This window comes from Vulpes vulpes, chromosome 13 (genome assembly GCF_048418805.1).
Source record: "Vulpes vulpes isolate BD-2025 chromosome 13, VulVul3, whole genome shotgun sequence".
NCBI lineage: Eukaryota > Metazoa > Chordata > Mammalia > Carnivora > Canidae > Vulpes > Vulpes vulpes.
Window position 1 is genome coordinate 42,703,527 of NC_132792.1, and position 21,624 is coordinate 42,725,150.

At 38.1% G+C, this 21,624-nt stretch overlaps 1 protein-coding gene across 2 annotated transcripts in view; it reads right to left on the reverse strand.

Moving 5' to 3' along the window:
- Positions 1 to 21,624, reverse strand: part of SLC26A7 (solute carrier family 26 member 7) — a 114,159-nt gene that overhangs the window by 34,922 nt on the left and 57,613 nt on the right. For both annotated transcript variants that reach the window (XR_011996581.1, XM_026013462.2), the window contains exons 6-11: positions 17,441 to 17,593; positions 13,510 to 13,592; positions 11,250 to 11,397; positions 9,148 to 9,261; positions 1,437 to 1,514; positions 313 to 408 (exon numbers count right to left, since the gene is read on the reverse strand). Coding sequence is in view for 1 of the 2 variants with exons in the window: in XM_026013462.2 (XP_025869247.1) it covers positions 313 to 408; positions 1,437 to 1,514; positions 9,148 to 9,261; positions 11,250 to 11,397; positions 13,510 to 13,592; positions 17,441 to 17,593 (672 nt within the window). In the remaining variant the exon portion in view is untranslated. The remainder of the gene's footprint in view (positions 1 to 312; positions 409 to 1,436; positions 1,515 to 9,147; positions 9,262 to 11,249; positions 11,398 to 13,509; positions 13,593 to 17,440; positions 17,594 to 21,624) is intronic.

Sequence of the window (21,624 nt, forward strand, 5' to 3'; positions counted from 1 at the left end):
TGATGAGCTTCACTTCCAGAATCAATTCATAATGGAAATTGAGAAGACCCAAACCATTCAAGTTAGCAAGTATTTCATTAAAAGTTCTCAAACAACACATCAATCAAAATTTGACAAAATTCCATTTCTGTTTCTTATAGACATTTTATATTTTAATGCCTTTATTAAGAGTTTGAAAAAATAAATGGTAGTTTATGAAGCGTACAAGTCTCAATGGCCAAAACTATTTTCTGCAAATAAAAATATCACAGTTGATCTTGTGATACATGGTTAAGCCAAAGAGGGAAAATTTTAGGTCAAATTTCTACTTACCCAGTCGATTTTATCCACATTCCAATATTTTTTTAAGTCCCGAAACTGTATTAGCATTCCCTTCAGTCCGACGACAATAATACTTGCAAGAACACACTACAGATGGGAAATAAGTTGATTAAGAAGTAAGATATAGATTTTCATCTGAATTTAAAAGGACCAAGGTATTATTTCTTGTATGTTTTTTAAGTACTTACTAGAGAAAAGCAATCATCATTTAGAAAACTAAAACAATATTCATTTCGTTTGGAACTAATCTATTATTGTACTTTAGGAATATTATATCAATTCTAGGAAATCACAGTGTAAAATTTATGCCATTGTAAAACATACAAAAGAAAAAAAAAGACAAGTATGAATTTATAAGGGTGCATGTTATAAAGCTGAATATCCTCTTAACTTTAAAATAGTTATCCACTGCCATTTGAAGTTTGTTGAAAAAATTAAATTTTTATATTATATATTTCCTTGTAATTACCTTTAACATCAATTATCTGGTTTCACCTGAAGATATTTATAAGTCACTTGAAAAGTGAACTTGATTATTAGAAGATCCTGCTGTGGAAATGATTTACTCTCACTATATGAATGAAGAATTAGAACAAGACAGGATTGAGAAGGTCTCCGGCTTTCTGAGGACCAGAATCTTACTTGGGTCAGTGTGATGCCCCAGATTTATGAAAAGCAAGGTAAAAACCATTAAAACTGGGGTTCTGAGTCACTTTGTATAAGATACCAGTTGTGGCAAGAGGTATTTTGTTCCCTACTCCCTTGCCCTACACACATTTTTCTAGCAGTCCAAGATCTGATAAAAATAATTCCAAAGTCTGTTTCTTATACCAGAGATTGCCCTGTTCCACCCTCCAAAGGAGCACAGAATAAATCTAAATCCACAATGCCAGTTTTACACATGAGCCTAAAAAACAGAAAATAGCCACAGTCCCTTCCCATTCCTCCCCCATCAAATGTGGTCTCTGTTCACCTCCCCTCCATTCAATCATTACTTCTGTCACATGGTTTTCAGATGTAGGGTCATTGAGGCTACTCTTCTAAGACATTTTAATATACAATGATTTCATTAAAAGTAAGATTAAGAAGTAGATAATGAAAAAGTACTACTGTACCATGGGCAGCCAGTAAAGCAAAGGTCCTACTGCATAGATGACTATCAGGACAAGAATGCAAGATATTAAACAAGCCACCTGTAAAATACAAGACAGATGAGAAAGAAAGTCTTGAACTTTCTTATTATTCCAAAGTTATAGGAGGAAATAAAATTCTTAGTTCATCTTGATTATAAGAAACCAAATGTTGGTGCATGATTGTTAAATTGCATAGACTACCATTATCTATATTTTGCAGCTGAGGGAACCCAAATATGACAGCTGACAAACTGGTGCAATCAAATTAAGTCAGTGATGAGAGAAAAGCAATTCCACACAAAGAAATAGGACACCATCAACTTTTATCACACATCATGGCAATGACTTTTTTTGTTTAATAGTGAAAGTGACATTTCAATTAAAAGTCCGTTAGCCTGTTGTTGTTCAGCTTGACTCTCCTCATTTCCTAGCAAGATGTTTGAATAATAACTGAATATGCAGCTTAGGGTTTTTCTCCGCTGATGATAAATTTCCACTGAAGCACTTACTCTCTTTGGAGTTCTTTGTTAGGAAGGGTTCTAGTATGAAGCAGTTATATGGGATTATAGGAGCAGTCTCTGCAGTGAAGGAGACTTAATTTCATTAATCCTGAAGAGTCATTAGTATCATATTCCAACCAACTCAACCTGCTGACAAAAGGCAATTCAGAACACCTGACTCCTAGCTTTGCTCCACTTGAGAACCTGATTCCGCATAAGCAAATGCATGCCTTAGTAAAAATGTTTAGCCAAACTGTCAGCCCAATAAAAGAAAGGAGGGCTTTCACAGGACCAAAAAGATGCCCAGAATATCATTATGGAGATAGCAAAGGGAATCAGGATTTCATAGGATGGCTGAAATTTAAAATAAATATATAAACAACCAATCAGTATCAAGGGTTGGCATGGACTCAAAGCAACTGGAGTTCCCAGACATTGCTGGTACCGATGCAGCATAGTACAACCACTTTGAAAGGAGCTTCACAGTTTCTTATGACATTGTGCGTACACTTACATGTGTCCCAGAACTACCTAAGAGAAATGAAAACATATGCCCATGCGAATACCTACACGTAAATATTTATAACAGCTTTATTCATGAACACCAAAAACTGTAACTGGGGACGCCTGGGTGGCTCAGCAGTTGAGCACCTGTCCCTGGCTCAGGGCATGATCTGCGGTCTTGGGATCGAGTCCCACATCGGGCTCCCTGCCTGGAGCCTGCTTTTCCCTCTGCCTACATCTCTGCCTCTCTCTCTCTCTCTCTCTCTCTCTCTCTCCGTGTGTCTTTCATGAATAAATAAATAAAATCTTTTAAAAAAACTGCAACTGAAAAGTCCACCAACTGGTGAACAGGTTAGCAAATTGTGGTACATCATACAACGCAATACTACTCAGCAATAAAAAAAGAGAAGAGACTATTGATGTATGCAACATTATATATGAAACTCAAAACCATTAAACTGAGTGAAAGTAGACACAGTTTCTTTCATATTTAGTGGAACCCATCTCCAGCACTCCCCAGCATATAAAGGGAGGAAAAAAATATCCTTCTGTGGGAAACAAGTCCTTTGGGAACTAAAATCATTCATAAAACATGTCATAGTATACCAAACTGTTTAGGGTGGTCATTTAGGAAGCATTGGTGATATTATATAAGAATTTTTAAACAATAAGATATGTCTGACATTCCACTAGGCTGGTGAAAGCCCAGGGTCAGAGAACAGATCATAGGATTAATTCAGATAGCTCAGTAAGTGAAGTATGTTTGCAGAAAGAAAAGGACACCAAATGCGAAGGTTTATTTCATGACAAAGGATGATGAATGGCATGCACCCCTTCTGTGAGACTCTTCATGCAATATACTTAACAGTGTACTGGAAATAAAATTCTTCATCTTAATTGCAGATGTGAACTTTCGAGAGCTACAGTCTAAACTACTTTGCAAGGGTTTGAGGCACAGGGAGGCAGAGTGACTTGCCCAAGGTCATAGAGCTTGGGAGTTAGAAGGCATATGGATTATGAGTGAAATTGGAATCCATAAAGCCAAATGTATTTTAAGGTACCTGCATATCTTAACACTGGAGCTGTTAGAGAAATTACAACCTAACTAAATAATTGTATTTAAAAACAGTAAACTACAACTACCTTTGGGCTTTTCTCTAATATTTAACAGACCTTTTGTTTACATGATGCTTTGGATGTACATCAACAATTGTGCACTCACTGAACTACAATTTGTCAAAAATACGTCAAGAATTAAATGGACAAAAAAAAAAAGAATTAAATGGACGTTACTTCCAAAGGTAGCAAGCTATGGTGAAAAAGAGTATTTGTTCACGTTTGATGATGAGGCATACACAGAAATAGACCATATGAGCAAATGGCTTAACTCCTTCAAGGCACTTGTCTCATCACTGTTGATGCCTGAGCTCAAAAGTAAGTGCATCTAACTGGACTAGAAATCTTTATTACTCCCCAGGCATGTAAATCAATAATAGTTTCTGCCATCAAAGCTCTCAAAATACTGCCATTCATTGTCTCCACAATTAAGACCCCCAGATCCTGAAATGTAGACCTGGGTTATTTTTTCTTTTAAAGACTTTTTTTATTCATTTGAGAAAGAGAGAACAGGAGGGGGAGTAGCAGAAGGGGAGGGAGAAGCAGACTCCCCACTTGAGCAGGGAGCCTGGTGTTGGGGCTTGATCCCAGGACCCCAGGATCATGACCTGAGCTGAAGGCAGATGTTTTGTGTTTTTTTTTTAAGATTTTATTTATTTATTCACACTAGACACACAGAGAGAGAGAGAAAGAAGCAGAGACACAGGCAAAGGGAGAAGCAGGCTCCACGCAGGGAGCCCGACGTGGGACTTGATCTTGGGTCCCCAGGATCACACCCTGGCCCGAAGGCGGTGAAGGCAGATGTTTAACCAACTGAGCCACCCAGGCACCCATGAAATATAGATTGGTTTAAAAAAAAAATCTTTGAGATCATGCAGTCCAAGCCATCATTTCATAGATGGCCAACTCAGTCACTATGCAAAGAGTTTTTGAACAGAGATCAGTTATTTGCAGTGCTCTCACAGACTTCTCCAACTTCACGTTTCTGAACACAGTTGAGCTGTATTTTTAAGTATTACCCAAGTTTCTGAATATTTATTATTTGTATATGAAGTGATGCTTTTTCTATATCTCTAGATATATAAGAGAAACACTTTTTACTTTTTTTATTTTCTTAATTTAAATTCAAGTAGCCAACATAAAGTACATACTTAGTTTCAGATGTGGTGTTCAGTGATTTATCAGCTGCATATAGCACCCAGTGCTCATCGCATCATGTGCCCTCCTTCATGCCCATCAAGCAATTACCTCATCGCCCCCCCCACCTCTCCTCCTTCAACCCTCAGTTTGTTCCCTATAGTCTCTCATGGTTTCTCTCCCTCTCTGATGACTTCCTACTCAGTTTTCCTTCCCTTCCTCTATGACTTTCTGTGCTGTTTCTTATATTCCACATATAAGTGAAACCATATCATTGCCTTTCTCTGATTGACTCATTTCACTCAACATAATATCCTCGAGAGAGACATTTTAAAGGCAAGTTGCAACCAAAACAAGAGAGAACCTTGCTCCTTTGAAAGAGAGTGAGAGTGGGAAGAGGGCACACACAGAGAGAGAGAATGAAAGAGAATCTCAAGCAGACTGCGCTAAATGCAGCGCCTGATGTAGGGCTCGATCTCATGACCTCGAGATCAGGACCCAAGCCAAAACCAAGAGTTGGATGCTCAACCAACTCGGCCACCCAGGCACCCTCCTTGTTACTCTTTTTCAAACCTCAGAAAACAAATGCCAATTAAGTGCTCTCCTTATATTGTTGGCTTATGTTGTTAGCCAGTAACAAAGTGTTCACACCCTTAGTTAGGCACAAGACAAACACTGTGTAGGTGTTTTGCTATTTTTCAACTCTTTCTATGTTATACTAATTAAAAGGGCTAGACATTTTTTTTTAATCTAAAATCTAACTACTCAAATTGAGTTAATTCTGCATAAAGGAGAATGAGATCTACATGTTCTCCCTGTTGCATCATTATATGTATCGTATATGTTGTAGGTTGCTTACAAATATGACTCTGCAGGCATCAGTGTTATGCACACCTACATATACCACTGGAGGAAGGGTGAGACGCCAGCCATTTCCATCCTGAATAGTGGCTAAAGAAGGCAAAGTCAGCCAAGAGCTCACTATATGCACAGGCTGGTGGTAGAAGGGCAAAAGTTGTGGGAAAGGGCAGAAGGCGAGAGAGGATATTGGGTCACGAAGGCTGGATTTAAAAAGCTTTAAAGAAGTCAGGAGCAAGAAGCCAAATTTGGAAGAATAAAAGAATATAGCTTGGCAAATTAGAACCTAGAGGCAATCTCAGTGTTGCAGAAAAACATGCCAGCTGTCATTTCCGGCTGTGACCAAGCTTCGCCTGCAGCAGATGCTGCTTCTCATCCTTCATGGTTCGGTTACGCCTCCCAAACTGCCTGCAGAGCACCAGTGTGTCTACTCTGTTGGAAGCAAAGGGAAGCGAGTAGGCGAGAGGGCCAGGGCATGCTGTGCTCCCTCCCATGATTACCATTCCTCAGAGGGGAGTATGGAAGGAAGATCTGCAAGACTTCTTCGTGCTGTGTGTCTAGGCAGCACCAAGACTTCCTAATTCCTAGATATCCATGCTCAGCATGCCGCCTTTTCAGGGAATCACCATAAAAAAGAGTGTCTATGTATGGAGGATAGAAATGGATTGGCCTCCTGGATAACTGGGTGGCTCAGTCGGTTAAGGGTCCGACTCTTGATTTCAGCTCGGGTCATGATCTCAGGGTCCTGGGAGCAAGCCCCGCCTGAGCTGCCCACTCAGCAGAGTCTGCTTGAGATTCTCTCCCTCTCCCTCTGCCTCTCTACACCCCTTTCTCCTGTGTACAAGCTCTCTCTCTCAAATAAATAAATAAGATCTTAAAAAAAAAAAAGAAATGTGTTGCCTAAATGTGGAAGAGTTTTTAGGTCTTCTAGATTAATTTCTGGAGATAATTCTAGTTCCTAAAAGAGACAGAGCCATTTAAGGGGTTGTTCTGTGAAGTCTTGTCACACAGAAAACTGGTTTCACAAGTAGCCTATTTAAAGCAAAATTTTTAAGACTTGGCTTGCCCAAGTGCCTTCTTCAAGTCATGTCAATTATCAGTTATACCCACATAACAGTTGCAATGTTAAAGGTCTAAAATGACTACCATGGGAAAGCATCCTCAATTTGGGTATGCACATTAAATCAGATTCCTTCTCTGTGCAATTTAATGGGAATTGTTGGACAGATTAGTGACCATCTCGACAAGCAGAACAGCATGAAAATACTCTCCTGCTGAGCTTTGTCTCTCTGAACTTGTGTTTTGTTGGATCTCTTTCATCTGAAGTCTAGAATAAAATACCATGCAGAAAATAACTCTGGAAAGTCACTAGAAAAGTTATGGTGCTCTTATCATTCAAACATGTGGCCCACAGAACAGAGAAAGGTGCCTCGTCATTCCATTAGCCAAACAAATATATGTCCAATTAAAATGAAAAAAATATATAAGATTTAAAAATAACTACATTTTCTCAATGTACTGTCTCCTTAGACATTCAATCTTTAAAGTTACGAAGATTAATGAGGCAGTTTTATTATTACTAAAATAGTCATTGGAAAAGTAGTAAATGCCTAAAGGAAACTCCAGGTGTGAAACCCCCAGGTGGAAGACATCTCACAGATTCTATTCCAACCTTCTCTTGTCTGTGTGATGGATGAAGATGCTAACCCGTTCAACATCCTCAGCAAGTTGGAGGGGCAACTTGGAATAGAAACTGCCTTACTGCATCCCAATCAAACCAGGATGTTTTACTACTGAATGTTAAACAAAAGGTTCTGGAAAGGTTTTATTACAATAAAATATTTAACAATACTAATAATGCAATCAGTGACAACTGTTAGCATTGAAGGAGTATGTATTGAGTGCTCAGGCTTTGGGCTTAATAAGCACGTATTAACTCATCTAATCTCTATAACAAATACTTGACCAGCCAAGTCTGGTGAGGCTAGAAAGGTCAAGTTATTTGTGTTAAGTCACTCAACTACTAGTCATGGAGCCAGAACACAAGCCCAGACTCTGGAATCCATGCCTTTAGCTACTTACTTTATCTAGCCTGGACATGAAGAGAGGAAATCAAATATACTCCCGCATCGTGAGAAATCAGGTGGAAACTACTATAGAATCCTAGAATTTTATAGATAGAAGTGTCTTCAGAGTCGGGGATGACACTTGAGTACACGATGCATTAAGCATTCGAATTTGGCCCCCAAACATTTGAGAGCACAGTTTGTAAGTGTTCACGCTCGTGCACATGATAAACCTATGCTTGAAGTCACTAGCTTCATAAGAGCCAATCAAAATGTCACATAAAACAAGGGTGAATGACGACATCACATCTTACCTCATGAGTTACCGCAACTACCTCTTGCATTATTATACATTCTGAATTTGTTGCTGCTTCCTCTCTGATCCATGGTACATTCATCAATAATTTTATTAGTTACTTTTATGCTGTATTTGAATTTCCATTTACCTGTATTTCTCTTGCCACTTACCCCCAAGGTCAAGAACCATCTTTTTCAAATTTATTCTTCTATAACCCCCCCACAAAATGACTTAACATGAGGCAGACCCCTAATAAATGTTTGAATCATCACGTAACATGTGTTATAAATACACATTCAATGCGAATGTTATGAACTGTTTTAATAGTGGTTAGCTGTTAATTCCTTACAGTAACATCTGCATACATTTTCTTATATGAAACAGTACTTGAAAAAGTACAAGATTTGAGGTCAATCTACCTGGGTTCAAATTCCTGCTCTGCCACTCACAAGCTCTGTGACCTGGGTAAGTTATTTTTACCCTCTTTCCTCAACTCTCTCATGTGGAAACTGAGGATAATAATTATACCTCCTTCAGAGTTGCCTAAAGGGTAAATGAATTTATTTATATAACAAGTATGACATGCAACGCCTGGCACCTAACTCAATATATGCTTCCACAAACACTCCCATTATCATCATCATCATCAAAACAACATCTTTCTTATAAGCATTGTCTGCCTCCTGGTACCCAGCATAATAACTGGTACACAGCAGGTGCTCAACAAATGTTGAACTGATAGAAGTTCCTAAAAATATATAAATGTGCCTTTGACCTAAAATGTGCACAGATGACTTATCACTTGTTTATATACTTGTACATCCCTACTGAAAGAAATTTCCCCATCAAGGACAGATTCTGCATATAGCTGATTTCATTTTACTTAAATGAACACAAATGGAAAATTTTCAAGTTGGTTAATTAGCAAAACACAAAATCAGCATCGCCACTAGAGGGAGCTTGATTCAAAGGTTGCCAACAATAACGGGCCGCGAGTCTGATTCCTGTCTGCTCCCTGAGTCCCTGGGCTTCTGGAAGGATCATTCACAAGAAAGAGAGGGAGAGAGAGAGAATGAGATTTTCTCAAAACGAGTTAGAAAACCGTTGAAGAAGTGAAAATACTTTCAGGACTTTAGAAAGAAGCTCAACATCCCCCCTTTCCGAAACGGAGAGTCACCAGCGGTTCTCTGGTCCATTCTGAACGATGAAGTTACCTGCGTCTTTGCCCCTGTGCTGTACAGGCCAGCAGTCCTTCCCATGGCAGCAGCACTTGGTATGCAGAAGAAAAAGGAAGGAATCACATTGCTGAGGCCATGGGCCAAAAATTCCTACAAGATTGATAATAGGAGAATATATCATTACTTATTCCACAATCAACTTTTGGAGACCACGGGGACATCTTGTCAAAGGATGAGGCTTGTTTGTATTCAATTTCTGTTCTCCGCATTTGTTGTGACTTAAACATTAAAAATAAAGTAGCTAACTTTTTTTTTTTTGAGTGCTTACAACAAAGCCAGAAACTGTTCTAAGCATTTAATGCTCATAACCACCTTGTAGGAAAGTTCCCCACCATACCCACCACTCCACCAATCGTTTCCACAATGCTAAATCTAGCGGTGGTTTCCTACTTCCCTGGGCTAAAAGTGGCCTTGGACATAGTTGCTCAGTTCCTTCTCCTTAAAGGTTCCTTCTAAGTCCTTCTAGGACCCCAGACCCTCCTGTCTTCCTCCTACTTCCCTGGCCACTACTTCTCAGTTTCCTTTATGGTTCCTCCTCCTCTAACCAATCACAGATATTGGACCACTTTTCTCTCTGATCTTAGTTATCCAGATTATACATTGACAACTCTCAAATTTACATCTGTAGTCTGGGTCAATCTTCTGCACATTAGACTCATATGGCCAACCTGCTACTTAGGATCTCCATTTGGACGGCTGACAAGTATCCCAAACTTAACCAAATCATGCTGTTGCTCTTTATGATCCCCAACTGATCTCACATTCTTCCCCACCTTAAATTCCAATTGCTTAGACCAAAGAATTAGAGATATTTTTGACTCCTTTCCCTTTTCCCAGATGGCACCCACATCCAATCCGAATCTGTCTACTTCTCATCTCTTGCATTGCTACAACCCCGTCCCAGGCATCAAATATCACCTGGATTATTGCAAAAGCCTCCTAATGTTTTCCTGCTTCTGCTGTTGCCAGTAAACAAAACAGATAAATATCCCCACCCTCAGAGAGCTGGCACTCTAGTGAGGGAATGCTGACAGTAAGCAAGATTAACACAAAAAGCAAAGCAGAGAAGGGAGTGGAAAAATCTGGAGTTTAGGATTTCAGTTTACCAAGAAAGGCCTCCCTGAGAAGGGAACATTTGAACAAAAGAGGCATGCAGATATCTGAAGGGATGAAGTTCCTAGCAAAGGGAGCGGCAGGTACAAATGTCCTGACCAGATATATGATTAATGGGTCCAAGGAAAAGGTAGGCATAAGTGTGATTAAAACAGAGTATAAAGGGAAACGGATAAAGGGAAATGGATCAGGGAGGAAAGTGATGGTGGCAGGTCATGGAGGGCCCTGTAAGCCTTGGAAAAGAGGCATTTCACCTGCAAACCCTGCTACTGGGAGCGTTTGGGATGAGGAAAAACATGGTCTGTGTTGTATACCATTGCACCCCTTGTTCCTAGGCCACTACCCAGTACTTGGTAGAGCTCAATACACATCCATTAAATGAATAAATCTGTTTTTTTACAGACGACAAAACTGGGGCACAGAAAAACTAAGGGCACCTGGAGTCAGAGTGAGATTTTAGACACGGGTAATACGCCATCCCACAGCTGCCTCTGCAGACCTATGCAGGAATGTACGGCCATAAGGCTTGAAAGAAGAGACTAGCAGAAGTAGATTTAGAAATATGATCAGTAAAATTTTCATTGTTTGGTATTCTCAGAATAACCCCTTGTGCCCTTTAGTTTTTACTAGCAAGAATAAGTAATGGTGTTATTTTTACTTTGAAATCCATGATTTTTAAAAGTCAGCATGCAATGATAATATATGTAGATTCTATCCTAAAATCAAAAAGGACATCAAGATGTCTCTCTCCCTAGGAGGGAAAAAAATGTATATTATCAACCAACCCATGAAGGCTAGGTTTTTCAGCTGTGTATGAATGCTTTAGAGATTTTTGTTCTGTTCTACCCATTCTTGCTATACACTTAGGAAATTATATTTTTCAGAAGTTCAACATGCCCAGGATCTGGGAGTGCACGAGGACCATGATACAACAGCCCTTGGACAGGGGCTGGGGCCTACTCCACCTGGTTGTCATCAACTGAGTATTTGTATTTTTTGGCAGATCCTTGAGCAAGAGCCAGGGAGGCCACATAGCCGACGAGTGCCACTCCAAAAGCTTCAGTGATTACTGCAGAGAGGACATTCATGGGGGGAGCTCGAGGTGGAGGGATTCTGTGGAAAGAAAGACCATACTGAAGTCATCAACTTCCCTGTAATTTCTGTAACAACTTGCAAATGAATTCAACTGCGGTAATGGCTATGAAGTTCACACAGAAAAAGTGAAACACTCTTGTGAAAACCAAGCAGCCTTGCTCTTAGATGCCCTTTGTTTTCTATATTACTTAGCAGAAAAATCACAAGGATCGTCGCCAAAGCGACGGCTCCATGCATCCATTGGCATTTGCGCCCAGGGAATTTAGGTTACACTAGAGAAACTCTGACTCAACAAAAATTTCCTGTATCAGAACAAAAACAAATCTGGAGTGTTCTTGCATTCTAACCTTTCCAAATATTTAATTGGCAAAGCGTTAAAGACTATATTTCCCACTCGGAGTACTACAGTGTTGTATGCAAACAATGGTTTGCTGTGAGCTACAATCTTGAGCTAATCCCTAAATTTGCCATTGAGTTCATCATCTTAATTATGTTTTTAACTCAATCCTTTCATGGTACACTTAACTATGTATCACATATGTCAAGAAAAACATGTTTAAAAAATTCCACCTACCCTCTGTTGCAAAATATAGCTCCCCAGTTGTAAAGAAGCTTTTGAAATATTTTTTTCAACTAACACCCAGCCACTGTCTCCTTGTCTTTTGAAAACCACTTCAGCCAAGGTATCATTGTTTACTTAACCCTGATGATGCTTTGGAGGACTTACTTCTCCTCCAAAAAACAAATGAAAAAATCCCTCTGGGGAAAAAGTAGAAGAAAAAAAGGAAGATAAATCATGTTGACTTAATATCTTGCAAGAAAGTGGAACGTTCAGCCCTCTCAATTAGCTGTTGCATTTAATTGTCCACAGGACCCCACACCGAGTGCCATTCATGCACTCCATTGTGGACAAAAGTTTTAAGAAAGTTTAGGTAATGCATCTAAATCACAAAGTGAATGGTAGAGCTGGGGTTCACTATCTCTTTTCAATGCCACACTCTTTCAATGGTTCCTTCAGAGAATGGGTCTGGAAAGGCCACTCAAAGGAGAATTAAAGCATGTTGGAGAGAGGCATGATCTCTTTTACCCACTTAGAAAAGTTTATACCCAAAAGAAATTGATTTGTAACATTGCAGGCCCTAAGGTACCTCAATGTGAGTCTGCCCTTTCATTGTATAAGAACTTCCGCTTCATAAAAATTGACCTTACTTAATTATTAATAACAATGAGCTGATTTAGAAAGAAATAATAATTTTACTTTTGAGGTGGAAAAGTGGAGAACCTTGCAGAAAACCCAAGTTGACTCAAATAATCACCATTAGCCTGCATCTACATAAAGGCTAAAGACAGGATTTATTTTTAATTATCTTTTTAACCCTGGGAATTTTTCTACGGTTCCTCCATTTTAATGTAATTAGAAAGCAAAATTTGGGACTGGAAGATAAAAGTATATAGGACTAAACAACTGTTAACTTTGCCCATATTTATAAATATTGGTGAATATACAGCCCATTAAGAGGGAATAACCCTATGGCACCTTTCTCTTCCCTAAGATGTCTTTGTGTTCTTTCAGGCTATATTTGGCTCAATCTTTTGCCCTTTTAGGGTGAACATTTCTTGTTAACCTTCCTCTTAGTGTCCAGGAGAAGACTGTAAGAAACCATATCCTGTTCTCTACTCCCACCCTCTCTCACCATTATACACCACCCAGGCCTATGGGGTTTCTATTTCAGATGATGCTTGTGTGCTTTTACTATGTTTTAAGTGAAATAAAAATAGTCATAAGAATATGTGAGTGGAATAGGGAACAATAAATCCCAGAGCATGACTATAATTTAGAAATTCAAACCTTCTGTTTTTTCCCAAATAATATCTTTGTAAATAACTTCCAAATCTTTTACCTGAAGCAACGCTGTATAAAATCATTACCAACTTCCCTACTAACAGGCAGTTTAAGAAGTTACTCTTTCTTCATATGTGTATTATTTGTCTCTATCATTTTCAAATAGAAGTTAATTAGAATTTTATCTAATAGAGGACCTTTGAAAAAAATGAAATTCATAGCCGCCTACCCCAAGTCCTTTCTTCCATCAAAAACAAACAAACAAAAAAGAAAGAAAAAGACATTACCCTTTTGGAATATGACCAAGTACTTCTAATCCATATGTGATTTCCATATTGGTACAGTAACAAGCAAATGATGCAGCAATAATCTGTATTCCATTTGAAAAAAAAAGAAAAAGAAGATTATTAACTAGCCTCTCAAACATCTTGAAACTATTTCTAAATGTAAACATTGTTCATGTGCCCATGATTGTCAAGAGTAAAGCTGCACAGACATTTAAAAATTAAGAAAATTTTAAAAATTAAAAAAAAAATGCCTCTGAAACTTGAGAGCACTTGATTTGCAGTCTCAAAAATCAAATGGCATCCCAATAACATGGCTATCCTTCTCGATGTGTCAATCCAATTATGACTGATTTTGAAGGGGCACAAAACAGAATATGGGAATGCACGTATGTGTGTACAGATACCACAAACAACCTAAATAGTTGTCTTTCCAGACATGAAGGAATGCTTTATAACACAGCACGATTTCCCTCCCTGACACCAGCTTTTCAAGAGTTCGAGCTATTGCATTAATACACCTATATAGGTTAGTAACCAATGATGATTTACAGTTTCCTTAAATAATTTTGAATTTTGAGCTTTTACAATTTCTTAAAGTAAAATACACTAGTTAGTAACATGCTGGATTGACTGTTTTTAAAATTACCTCTGTGGAGTCTCAGGTGCCCTACACTCTGTTATGTGACCTATGATAAGCAAGGTCAGGTATTCTCTGCCTGTATACATAATCACCTTGGAAAATGTATGTTCAGAACCCAGTTCAGTCTGTTATCCTAGCCATGCCACTCTCCATGTTTTCCAGCCACTTTCACATTCTCTTTTCATTCTTCTGATAATTTTAGTAGGTACTAGAAATTTCGCATGGCTATGGCATCAGTTTGGTATTAGTTTGGAACTACTTCTACACTATACGTTATTGTTAAAAAGAGACGTACCGATTTTCTATTTAAAGTACAAATTTGCCATATGAATGGCCAGAAAAAAGGTAGAACAAAATTACACTAGCAAATTAAGACACATTTAACAATTGATGACCAATAATATTATTTTATAGGGAGTTTTCCTATCTGTGTATTTCTGTTCTCTGTGATGATATTTAACTGAATCTCTGGAGGGTTTTCAAACATCAAATAGACTTAAAAAGCAAAGCAGCCTTCAGAATTTTCTTTAAAAAGGCAACAAAACTATACAGGTTATACTGTTAACTTAATAAATAATGGGATACAATAGTATTTTCTGATGAAGATAGTTGTAGTTAAAAATTCAGGCTATTAGGTTAGAATCAGGAGTATTAACATACTCAAAAATTACCAAGATGATTAAAAATTTTAATTGCAAATAATTTCCATGAGATATTTACATCAGGTCAGAAAATACTGTGAGCTCTAAAAGAAAATATACGATAGCCACAAAATATTGGTTCCTTATTGAAAACGGAAGAAAACATAATGTTCATTAATACCTATAGCCAATATTAAAATTAAGTACTCTAAGCCACTGAACTGGCTTTAGAATAAGACAATGTCTTATTTCCACACTGTATTTCTTTGACACTTCCTTTATCAGCTGAGTCATTGGTCCCTCTTCAACATTATTTTAATATTATATGTGTGTCTAGGGCCAGCACTGGATCCCCTGTTGTCCAGGTCCAGGCAGGCCCAGTGCTTTAGAGGGCTCTAATCTGGCCCTCCTCCAAGTAGCTCTGCTCATAAAATGAGAGCTTTATGGGGTAATGGGATGTGCCCAACTCACCCATACTCATCTTTCTGGACCATACCTTGGACACTCAGGAATCTACGATTTCCTACCCAAATGGCCCCAAGCCTTCTGGTCAGTTCATCCTCCCAGTGTGGCCCATGAAAAGGCCACAGGATGGTTTTGGTGATGGAAGGGTGGGGTGGGGATATGTTTGGAGCTTGGATACTGACACAGGACTAGCCACACATATACATATGAATCCCCTTGTTAGTGGGCCAGAGCTGGAGTAGGAAGAGAAGGGGCAGGCCAAGGAGCTGGCTCTCCCAACGCTGCCTCATTCTGACAGAACTCAAAGGGGTGACCTTTCAAGGTAATCATTAGGATGTTTTAGTCAAAATAGGAAAATAGAACCTGCTTTTGTTTTTTTGATTTTTAGTTTTTGGGGGTTTTGTTCGTTTTGTTTTGGGATTTTTTTAGAGACAGAGAGAACTCAAGTAAGGGAGGGGGGAGGGTAGAGGGAGAGGGAGAGAGAGAATCTTAGGGAGGATCCACACCCTGCGCAGAGCCCGATGCAAGGCTTGGGCTTGCAACCTGAGATCATGACCTGAGTTGAAATCAAGAGTCAAACACCTGGGCAGCCTGGGTGGCTCAGCGGTTTAATGCCTGCCTACAGCCCAGGGCGTGATCCTGCAGACCCGGGATTGAGTCCCACGTCGGGCTTCCTACATGGAGCCTGCTTCTCCCTCTGCCTGTGTCTCTGCCTCTCTCTATCTGTGTCTCTCATGAATAAATAAATAAGGTCTTAAAAAAAAAAAGAGTCAAACACCTAACTGCTTAACCAACTGAACCCCCCAGCCACCCTAGAACTGTGTTTTATTTAACATCTTGATCTATAATTTTTAAGTATTGTGACCTGCATTCATATTTTTACCTTGGATCTTGCAAATGTTGGGGGCAACTTTATGTAAGAAATACCTCTTCTTTTTTTATAAGGATAAAGGATAATTCTTACTATTTTTGCATTAAATAAGTAATTTTTTTATTACCAGCTCAAGGGCCTTGTTACCTAAGGTTGTTTTTAATTTTCAGTTTCATGCAACTTATATAGCAAAGCTTCCCGAGATATAATAAGATTTCTTAATACCTATGGGACTTTGGAACAAAATGGTGTGGGTCACAGTGGTTGCTGTGAAAACTACTAAAAATCAGAGCACCTTCCACTTTTATGGACTATTTGAAATACACACAATTACACACTCATTATATAGATCACATATGTTACATGGATCTCCATAAGTTATCAGGAGTATGGAATCATCCATGGCCTAGCTATGGAGAGAGGCCATCCATCTTAGTTCTACAAAAACAAGTCATAGTCCTCAGACAGTTTCCAATATGCTGGCCTTATACATTTATGTAAACCTGTATCATTTCAGCAATATGAATGATTATGCGAAGAGGTAAAATTATTTAGACACCACTTGTTCTGTACCTGTGAAACACAGAGACCATTAAAAAACCAAAGCCAATTAATGACAAGTTCATAGACTATGGTTGTGTTAACATTACATTTTCAACTTAATGCTTTGTTTAATTAAGAGTTCCCATTAGAGGCTCTTAAAATTTCAAAATGTGTTTTTTAATGCATAATCCATAAACCTTAATGCAAAGTATAATTCACTGCTTTGCCAGGTATAGCAACAAAAAGTATCTTAGAGAACCAGCCTTGGCCACTGAAAATCTTGAATATCCTTTCAATAAAGCAAAATTAGGTCCGTAAAAAAAGTGTTAATAACTCTACCTATCATTAATGGACATTTGTCAACTGATAACACTTGTATGGATATCATATAGATGCTACATCAATAGCATGTGATATCACTTTTTATTGCTTCAGGGAGAATCATTCCAGAAATCTTTTGAGTCTCACCCTTAGAAATATCTCCTTATTTAAAATCTTAAGCTATATGTTCTATTATTTATGTAAAAAAAATTACAAGCATATGAGAAATGCTGTGTAAATTGAAAACACGTGTGCCTCCTTTTTAAAATTATTGACTCAAAATGTTTCCTGTTCTTACATTAATGTATAGCCACGCAAAATTAGCCTTCCTTTAATGAGAGACAGGAATAGCTGTGGGTTACTGCAGACAATATAGTGAGCCTCGGCAGGTTACCCCAACCACTGGCAAGCATTGTAAGGCACAATGCTAAATATTGATTTCATACTTACCAAAACTAAATCGACAGGAAGAACAACTTTAATTTTCCTTTTAAACTGTTCATTCAGCTCTTTAACCAGAACAAGCACCACGATGCTCAGCAAGGATAACAGCAGGGCTTCCAGTCGGACAGATTTGATGTTTTCAAAGACATATGCATAGATCTACAGTAATGAGAAAACATATAAACAAAACGCAGGGTCATCCACAACATACCAACACCAAAATCTGGCTCCAAATGAACTCAGTGATGTTTCGCAAAAATACGTTAAGAGGTGGGGAGTGGAAAGGTGGGGCATAAAGTATGGTCAGTGCTGGTGCAGAGCAAGCTACAATTCATTTGCATGTACAAAACTGCTTTGTCCTTAATTCTTCCACTAAACTCAGTGTTCACTCCTTCCTACATAAGGACACTGCTTGAGAGAATGACTTCTGGGTCCTTCAAAGGGCAGAGATGCTAAAACTCACTACCTACATGCCGATTCATCACTATGAGCAATAAGGGGACTAGGGGCTCCTCCTCAAACTCCAGGATCAAACATGCACACGTACTTTAAATATCTATGGATGCATCTGGAAAGTTAAGAGTTCTGCATAAGGAGATATTTGCATGTATCTGTATCTTCCAAATTCTCTCTTGCGAAGATATATCACTTGTATAATTTTAAAGGTTTTAAATAGGCCTTAAATGCTTTTCTTCAACATGTCCCTTAACTCCTCCTTCTGCTGGATCGTGCTGACTCTGATTTTTACAGGCTCATTTCTCTTTGTCCGCAACAGATTCTTCAAGTCATTTCAGGTGATAAAAACTAGTTTTGACTCCAGCTCACAAGCTATTCTTATAGCAGCCCAACTTGTTGGCATTATCTGACCTCTCTTTTTAGTATCTCGAATATAATTTGACCACAATAAAAATACTGGATCCAAATATTATATGCACAATGGATTAAAAGAGCTCACATAGACTATGTTCCTTAGCATTTCCTAAAATTCTGCTCAGTAGGTTTCCTAGTCAAAGGACTCAACCTCTCTGGTCCAGAGATCAGGAACAGACATATTCCTGAGGGTGTAAGGAGGTGCATCAGGCTATCTGAACCTGAATTGTAGGTGTTAAATGTTATCATTAACACTGTAACTCTTTCAAACAAACAAATAAAATAAAAGTTAAAACGGAGCCTCACTAAGTGAAAGGCATCAGGGTACAATATAAGTAATCCAGAATTCCTTTTGTCCACACAGCTTAAAAACAAAACGACAAAAAAAAAAAAAAAAAAAAGAAAAGAAAAGAAAAAAATCCCACTACTTGTGTATCAGATACATTAAAGAATAATTAGGGATCAGAACAGCTTTAGCTGTTAGCCTTTGTACAGTATTATATTTTATGCCACCCTACCTGGAAAGAAAATTAGGTACTACAGTATCATAGTTATCTGAAGTACAGACTTTTTTTTTTCTCTCTGTCTCTCTACATTGTGGATGATAATTGTTCACAGGATTCCTATAGCAAGTGAAGGTGCAAGTTCCATTTTTCAGTCACCCCTTACTCAAAGCCAGGGACTAAAATCCACAATGCTACTCAGGGAAATATATTCTATGGGAGGATGGGGTTGTTAGAGGACTGTCAAGAAGATTTTGTTCAAATACATAGCTTTCTGATGATTTAAGGACAAAAATGAGAATATCATTCAGATTATTTGTCAAGAAAAAATGCAAACATTCAAATGTTTTAAAGCACCCACAGGATTATTCCTTCTGTTTTATCCATGGTATTAAAAGTATGCCATGAAAGTGCCTGTATTAAGAAAGGCGGGAAATCTGCTAAACTCCCAAGCCATACCAAATTTGCTCTAATGTGCATTTTTGAGAACATGTGTTTGTAGTAATAAAAATGACCACCCCGGAATGAAAGGAATGAGAAAAGTCCCCAAGGGTTTTTATTGTCTGTCTGGGTTAAACAACAACTTGTAGAGCAAAGCACATCTCACAAATTGCTCCAGAAGAACACGGGGGTTGGCAAAGGCCTGTTACAAGCAGCATGAGGAACACAACGGAAAAACAGGCTGATGAGGAGTATCATCCTAATGACTGTCGTGCGGACCCGTGTAGAGAAGTCACAGCTAAAGTCACATTGTAGGCAACCAGTGGCATATGGAGACAGAGATAGGAATGGGGACAGGGCTACAAACACACATGCACACACATACAAACACATTATCTACATATGCTTGCCCAAGGCAGGTCTAGGCATCCTAAGCACACACTAACATTTCTCATAGAAATCCAGTCATCTTGAGAATGTTGTCACACACTGAACGTCGGTAGATACAAATTCCTCTTGAAGATCATCTTTCACTTCTCAGACCTCAGGAGAGCAAAGACAGCTTATGTGTGTGTGGACAAATAAACTCTTTCATCAGAACTGACCAACATGCTTAATAAAATAGGAGTTTAGTTCATTTTGAAACCAAACACTAGCTCCTTAAATTGACCATTTACTATAACTTGACATAAAATGAAAAATGCCAATAAGTGTATTTTGAGATATTTCAAAGAATAAAGGTAGCCTATTCATAATATATAAATTGGCTCTTATTATTTTCTTTATAGAGGAGACTTTTCTGAGGCACTTTATAGACATTTACACACACACACACTTATTTATATAATGTGCTCTTATCTGAGTTGGCCAATCTTAAGTGTTTTTTTTTTTTTTTAACTGATGGTTTCTCAACTTCTAGAATAGTGTCTGGCAGATAGCCACTCAATAAATATTGCTAGAGGAATAAATGTTTTGGTCTAATGTAGTAAAAATAATCATAAATCTGTAAATAAGAGATTTTACCTTGAATAAGCAAAATGATGAAGAGATGCAGACCCAGACTCTTCTTTTCTCAGTATCAATACTTGAGCTGTATCAAATTAATGGGATTTGTAGTTATCATTTATTAATTCACTCAACATGTTTATTGAGGTTTTATTATGTGTAGGGCCTTGAGCTAAATATTAAAGCTACTATTGTGATAAATTTCAAGTAATCAATTTTTATAACATCTATCTGATCTAAATAATCAGATTTTTAGTAACTCTACTTTTATAAGAATGAAGCAAAATCCAAAGCCAAAAAAACTCATATTCTGGGGCACCTGGGTGGGTCAGTTAAGCATCTGTTTTCAGCTCAGGTCATGCTCAGGGTCTTGAGATCAAGCCCTGCAATGGCCTCCCTGCTCAGTGAGGAGCCTGCTTCTCTCTCTCTCTCTCTCACTCCTGCTTCCCCTGCTTCTCTCTTTCTCTCTCTCTCTCTGTCAAATAAATTAATTAATTTGAAAAAACTCATTACAGGATTTAGTTAATGAATAAAACCAAAGAAGGTCGCACCCGTTCAATAGTTTCTGGGGTCATACCCATTCAGTAGTTTCTCATTATGTAACTATTACTGAAGTCCTAAACAAGGCCCTGCCTAGAAATACCTGTGCATGAAGAAAAAATTTAAATTATGTCCATTTTGTCCAACATCACAAGGCAAAGAGAAAGATCCTAAATGTTTAGAAATCTTTTTTTAAGATTTTATTTATTTATTCATGAGAGACACAGAGAGAGAGAGAGAAGCAGAGACACAGGCAGAGGGAGAAGCAGGCTCCATGCAGGGAGTCTGACGTGGGACTCAATCCCGGGTCTCCAGGATCACGCCCTGGGCTGAAGGCGGCACTAAACCACTGAGCCACCTGGGCTACCCTAAATGTTTAGAAATATTAACAAATATTAAAAATTAAATGGATTTTCTGCCCAATACTCAATTAACTAGAAAATTCTATCAACCAAAATATCCTTTCCACCAACATTCTGAGTACTCTAGGTTTTGCTATAATGAAATCTCCATCACAGAAAAAAAAAAATGATTTTAGTATGTTTAAGTATATAATTCTATCATTGACAATTCTTTAGCAGCAATGATGAGTATAATTCTGAACTATAAATGGACCATATGAAATATGCTAACATATATTTCTATGCCAAAAAGAATATATAAACCCTTTAGTATTATTATTTATCATTCCTGAGCTATTTCTGTATTTAGAATCCATCATATATCACTTTATGTCTCACTAGAGAAACAATAGAGTGATAGTGCAATCAGCAAGCCTTAATAAATCTGTCAGCATGCTACTTTATAGTAGGTATAAAGCATAATCTGTAA